We start from the raw sequence: 6,725 nt of genomic DNA on the forward strand, positions 1-6,725 counted from the left end.
TCAACATACACAATCCAGCAATCATATACATCAACGACGTGTCTGAAACACCCAAACACACATCCGATGAAGATCAGAGATTCCCAAACTTTACTATCAGCCAAACACCACTTTGAGCTAAAATACTTACTGGAAGTCACACTGAGATTTTAAGTTAAAGTCAGCATGAAATGAAAATCCACCGTCTATTTTTTAAATGCATTAGGAACAAATACATCCATGCATGTTTATTTTTTTCCCAATCAACAACCGATACACAGAACAAAGTCCCGCTTTACATTTATTATTTTTCAATAATGCATTACACTCAGATGTACGTCACAAAACACCTGCAGTTCCCTAAAAACCCCAGTATGTGAAATCAGATGAATCACAGCAGCAGCGCAGAACCGGATCAATGCCTGAATAAATTGAGAATCACTATTTTTTTGTCTCAAATAGAGATCACAATTCTCCCACGATTCTGGACTAAACAAAATAATGTGACAAAATATGAATTGCTGCAGTCTATTTAAAAGTGTTTAATTAATTTGAATGAATTATTGAACGTTTTAATATACATGTATTTAAAATATATATTTAATACTACAATTTTTAATATTAACATTTTGAAAAAGTGGTTTGAATGAATGATTCAATGACTCACTCATAAATGCTTTACTTGTTTCATTACTGGATGAATCAGTGTTTTTGAACGAATCTCTCGAATGAATGATTCAATGACAAATACATATTTTAACAGTGACTTGTCGCCACCTAGTGGAGAAACAATGCAATCGACAAACGTTATTCGAAGCGCCAATTACTTTTGATCGCTACCATAGACATCAGTGTTTATATCCCAACTATAAACTTTTATTCCAGTATTTCTGTGATCACATGAATGACTGTAAGACAGAAATAATACAGTGTTTGTGAAGCTGTTTCTTACCTAAACATGGTAACTGTCCGCTCTCTGTGTCAGCAGAAGTGCAAACACAGATCTGAATGTTCCTATATGATTCTCTCAAACGTTTAATAGACACGAATCGTTGTCATTTAGAAATGAGATCACGTGGATGTTTGAATCGAGATCGCGATCTTTTAATGATTAATCGTTCAGCTCCAGCCTGTGGTGCATGAGCTTCATCACACTCACCGAACTGGAAGTTGGTGTAGTTCGGACAGACGTGGTAGCAGGCGCTGAGTAGCCCCTCCATCATCAGAGCAGTGCCCATGGCGTAATACAGGCCGAAGTGCTTGGGAATGCCACACTCCTGAAGACAAACAGCTGATCAGAACATGTGTCTGAAGTGCTGCAGAGAGTCCGAGCGATATGAGGCTTGTGTTTGTGTTTCTCACCAGCGCTGTGTTCTCGTTGCGCTCGAGCGCGCGGTTGTGAAGGATGTCCCTCTGTAGGACGATGAGCAGGAACAGCAGCCCCAGCAGCACATAACCCAGGTTGCTCAGGATGTTATTGAAGGAGCTGAAAACATCACGACACTCACATTTACCTTGTCCTTGTCCTTGATGAGAACAGGCTTTATGCTGTAAGACTGTTTATTATCCTCTGATTACTTCCAAAATTCAATTCACGTTTATTTGTATAGTGCTTTTCACGATGCAAATCGTTGCAAAGCAGCTTCACAGAAAATTTAATCAAAAATTACGTTTTGATATATTTACGGTAGGAGATTTACTAAATATTTTCATGGAACATGATCTTTACTTAATATCCTAATGATTTTTGGCATAAAAGAAAAATGTATAATTTTGACCCATACAATGTATTGTTGGCTTTTGCTACAAATATCCCTGTGCTGCTTATGACTGCTTTTGTGCTCCAGAGTCACATATGTACAGTAAAAATCATGTAGTTAATGACATGTATTCAAATAGACAGTGAACGCTATCAACAGCTATGATTATATGTTGCGACCAAATTTATAGCAAAATTTGGTAGTTTTGTATGAATGTCTGAAGAATGCACACACACCTTAGTGCTCCAAGAGGGTGTGCACACAGGAAGTTATAATAGCAGATGTCTTGGTTTCCTGTGACGTTTACAACCTGTCAGAAAACACAGGATAATAGTCATCATGGAGTCCAATCAAGACACGGCATGAGACACAAACAGAGATTTCATACCGTCTGATAGGTGATAACCAGCTGAATGACAGGAAGAGCGTAAAACACTGCGATCGTAGCGATGTTCCTGCAGTGAAAACACACACACAGCACAGTCACCGGAGGTATAAAACAAACACACACTTCCTGTCCTGACCCGTGTGTTTGAGACTCACCAGAAGTAGATCTGGTATTTCTTGCTGAGGATGCGTTTGTCTTTACGAGCGAGATCAGAGACGCACAGGAACTTCTGTGAAGGACAGAGATCACAGTAAATAAACACACACACACAGTTATAGTTGTGTGTTTTCGGTAGTTCGAGCACCTTCGTACGGACGATGTTTTTGTCCGAATCGATGTCGGCCAGCGTGTCGTAATCGTCTTCTTCTACTGAACTCAGAGACTCGTGGCGACTGCGGCCGACACTCTCTAAGGAACGCTCTAGAACACAGAAAACACAACGCTGATCAGCAAGCTTCAGATTTATATCACCATTATGGATGGATCACTGAATGAATTCCTGAAATAGACGCTGACATCATTCATTAGACTTTCCATGCAAAATCTTTCAGCAGATAGGGCACCTGATTTACTCCTTTGCATTTATGCATTTAATAGACAAATACAATTAGAGAAATTATCATTTCTAGGGCTGCCCCCTAATAGTCCACTAACTGTTAGTCGACCAGAAGAGGCTTGGTCAACCAAAATTGTATTAGTCGCAAAAAAAACAAAAAAAAACTCCACATTGGCGAAGTCACGGAGATCGTTAGCGGCTGGTCTATGTGGTAATACAGTACATCGAGCAGGACATCCAAACGCTCTCCTATCATTCATCGACCTCAAATATGGCTTATCATCTGAAATATGTTAGTAGCAGCAACTTTACATGGCTGCTCAATCTAATGTTAACCTAGTCTAACCTACTCTTGTCATCTTTGCTCATACAGATAAGAGTAATACATGTTTCGAATCTGTAAAGACTCTACGTTTATTTGTGCGCACTCACAATAACAACAAAACATTGCACTTCTGTAAAATAATGAAAGCAACAGGATGCACTTTCTGCCGTCTCGGTCTCCATGAACTTGAGCGCGAAACTCTGTGTGAACCTGCTTTACAGACATGAAAAATATATCTATAGAGAGCGAAATATCTACTTTCAAATAATCCAATTCAAATGGAAAACAAATATTCTCAGATTATGTAATCCGTATGAAACATGAATACAGGTGCATCACTACTGCGGAGATGACGAGTCTTGACTTCATCTCTTAAACCGGGAACAAAGAAAGCACTAGTTTAGCAATAAATTATTAAAATGTTAATGCAGCCTCCACTGTTTTTCCTGACACGTTCATAATCTTTACTTCTGCGGTGCGCTGTGGCAAGCTTTATGTGTGTGCTTGAGTGCTTATTATATGTAGGCAATTAAAGGCTCATTATTATGATTTAAATGGTTTATTAATAAACGTGCGATTAGTCGACTAATGCTTCAAATGAATGACTACTAGTCGACCAGACAAATCTTTAGTTGAGGGCAGCCCAAATCATTTCCAATGCTTTTCAGGACATCGGACCAATATTTGTGGGATCCTGATTTTGGATTGGGTGGGATTTCGTATTGAGGTGCTGATTGGCTGATTTATAAAGTGGGCGTGTCACCAATGCGGATGGCTACATGATGTGCTGTGAGTATTCGCCGCTTAAAAGTCTCCGATCCTAAGTGGTAAAAACACACCAATCAGAAAGCAGAGCACATCAGACAGCCAATGAGAGGGCAGTGAACTGGCAATATGAATATATTCTCTGTGTATGTGTGTGTGTGTGTGTGTACCCATGTATCCGTAGTTCCCATCGGCCGATGCTAAACTGTCAGTAACAGCTTCAGAGCTCAATGTGCTGCCGTTATCAGCTAGAGAAACAGCAGACAGATTAAAACACATCTGACACAGTAAGAATCAATCTGAATGAAAACTTTCACAAACTTACCAAATGAACCGTATTCATACGGAGACACTTTTCCTGAAACACACAGTGGGTTAGACAGATGCTCGTGTGTGTGTTGGATGTAACTTCATCTAAATCTCCAGTACTGAATATCACACACAGTTCAGTTACTTACAGGAGTGACGCCACATTTACACGAAATCCACACAGAACTGATCTAAACAACTAGTATAATAGTCTTTAATATTTCAAACTAGTGGTCGACCGATATATCGCCAAGGCCGATATATCGGCCGATATTTGGCATGTTTCAAATATCGGCATCGGCCGATAAGTTTTTCTGTTTGGCCGATGCGTTCGTGGCGGGACTTTTATTTTGACGGCGCTGAGAGCGACAGCGCCTGAGCACACAGTGCTCACATTCTCCCTCGTGTTCGCCATCGTCGTTAACAGTTCTGTCTAATACTGATAGAAGTCTGTCTAATAATCAGATAGAACTGTTAAACCTTGCAGACTGTCGGATCCAGCTGTGAGATCTTGTGAAGTGTGCATGTGACCTGCAGGATCGCGTGTACTCTGCGTGACATTCGGTCCGTGAGAATTGAATGCTTTAAACATTCAATTCGTGATTTCAAATTATGCTGCGCTTTATGCATTTGCCCGCTGTCATATTCATGTCATTTCCACTGTGTGCTGTATGTAAAATGAGTGTTACCTTGGCTTTATTTGAAAAAATATGATTAATGCACACAAACTTCCCAGAATACTGAGTGCTCTGTTGGTTACAGTGTTTACTTCCTTTTTAATTATATTTTTATTAAATATTTATTTATTTGTGAAAAATACTTTGTCATCTAAAGTATAAGTATGTTTATTTTACAATTTTTAAAATCCATTTTCAAATGATTTCAGATTTCTTAAATATTAATTAAAATAAATACAATTATATCGGCTTTATATCGGCCACCCTGCTTTCGGCATCGGCTGTCAAAAAACCCAATATCGGTCGACCACTATTTCAAACACTGCTGGCATTCATGTTTCTTTCTACAGAGATCTCTCAATCATTTAGCAGAGTCACTCCTGTGTGTAAATGAGGCCGTCATGCCCAGAGCTGAGATTAAAAGATGTTTCTATTCACTTCTAAACAGGAGTGTGTTAGTGCTGGGTTAGTTTACAGCAGTGATGTCACAACTACAGATGTGCACAGGAAGTTTCCATAAAGAGAGTTTGTGAGCAAATGAAAGCAGGAAGTATCGTATCTTGCACACACACACACACACACACACACACACTGTGAGAGACAGCATGCAAATAAATCACACACAGATCTTACCCAAGAGAGACGCTAAACACACAAAGATGCCGAAAATAAAGTAAAAGAATAAACACTTTAATAATAAAGTCACTCATTACATTAAAGACATTAATAATTCCGCGATCCGGATTAATTAATAGATTACAGCTAACACTCCTACAGGTGTGTGTTCGGTTACCTGTCTCAGCAGGTGAGGTGTCGGCGTTCAGAAGCCCCTCCCTCTTCCTGTTCATCCTGAGAAAGACAGACTGTGATTGGCTGTCATTTAATCGTCACACGTCATCATGAAAACCATTGATTACTGGATTTATTCAGTGTCGCTGGCATCATGTTTCAGGTTCAGAGCAGTATCTGTGTCATAATCATTTCAAACACAGTGTCGTACCTCTTATTCTCCACACACGCCATGAGAAACGTGAGCAGATAGAAGGACAGGAAGATCCCCAGGCAGAAGAGCATCCCCATCACATACACCTCCACTAGAGAGCAGACAGAATGAGCCAATGAACTGATGGACGCATGAATGAAGGACTGAGTGAATGTGTAGTGCTACTCACAGTTAATGGCAGGAGAAACAATCACATCCAGAGTTTTACTGCGATTCCCAGCATCTAGCAGCTCATCTGAGGAAACACACACAATCACATCAAACATGGATTCTGATTGGCTGCTGTACAATAACACTGCTCTGATTGGCTGCAGTAGAGTAACACTGTGCTCTGATTGGCTGCAGTACAACAACACTGTGCTCTGATTGGCTGCAGTGCAGGAACACTGCTTTGATTGGCTGCAGTACAGTAACACTGTGTTCTGATTGGATACAATAAAGTAACACTGTAATCTGATTGGCTGCAGTACAGTAACACTGTGCTCTGATTGGCTGCAGTACAGTAACACTGTGCTCTGATTGGCTGCAGTAGAGTAACACTGCTTTGATTGGCTACAGTAAAGTAACACTGTTCTGATTGGATACAATAAAGTAACACTGCTCTGATTGGCTTGAGTAGAGTACCACTGTGCTCTGATTGGATGCAGTGCAGTAACACTGCTTTGATTGGCTGCAGTAGAGTAACACTGTGTTCTGATTGGCTGCAGTACAGTAACATTGTGCTCTGATTGGCTGCAGTGGAGTAACACTGCTCTGATTGGCTGCAGTGGAGTAACACTGCTCTGATTGGCTGCAGTGGAGTAACACTGTGCTCCGATTGGCTGCAGTAGAGTAACTGTGTGCTCTGATTGGCTGCAGTAGAGTAACAGTGTGCTCTGATTGGCTGCAGTAGAGTAACAGTGTGCTCTGATTGGCTGCTGTAGAGTAACCGTGTGCTCTGATTGGGTGCAGTAGAGTAACAGT

The 6,725-nt window shown here is 40.4% G+C and overlaps 1 protein-coding gene across 1 annotated transcript in view; it reads right to left on the reverse strand.

The window, feature by feature from the left end:
* Window positions 1-6,725, reverse strand: part of LOC107710504 (SID1 transmembrane family member 2-like) — a 21,536-nt gene that overhangs the window by 5,176 nt on the left and 9,635 nt on the right. Inside the window, exons 7-19 of the mRNA XM_016515288.1 lie at window positions 5,932-5,997; window positions 5,760-5,853; window positions 5,553-5,608; window positions 5,393-5,404; window positions 4,099-4,131; window positions 3,944-4,021; window positions 2,432-2,547; window positions 2,283-2,356; window positions 2,128-2,194; window positions 1,976-2,049; window positions 1,342-1,465; window positions 1,139-1,256; window positions 6-42 (exon numbers count right to left, since the gene is read on the reverse strand). Of these exons, the coding sequence (XP_016370774.1) occupies window positions 6-42; window positions 1,139-1,256; window positions 1,342-1,465; window positions 1,976-2,049; window positions 2,128-2,194; window positions 2,283-2,356; window positions 2,432-2,547; window positions 3,944-4,021; window positions 4,099-4,131; window positions 5,393-5,404; window positions 5,553-5,608; window positions 5,760-5,853; window positions 5,932-5,997 (949 nt within the window). The remainder of the gene's footprint in view (window positions 1-5; window positions 43-1,138; window positions 1,257-1,341; window positions 1,466-1,975; window positions 2,050-2,127; window positions 2,195-2,282; window positions 2,357-2,431; window positions 2,548-3,943; window positions 4,022-4,098; window positions 4,132-5,392; window positions 5,405-5,552; window positions 5,609-5,759; window positions 5,854-5,931; window positions 5,998-6,725) is intronic.

This window comes from Sinocyclocheilus rhinocerous, unplaced genomic scaffold, assembly GCF_001515625.1.
Source record: "Sinocyclocheilus rhinocerous isolate Xijiao unplaced genomic scaffold, SAMN03320098_v1.1 scaffold867, whole genome shotgun sequence".
Lineage (NCBI taxonomy): Eukaryota > Metazoa > Chordata > Actinopteri > Cypriniformes > Cyprinidae > Sinocyclocheilus > Sinocyclocheilus rhinocerous.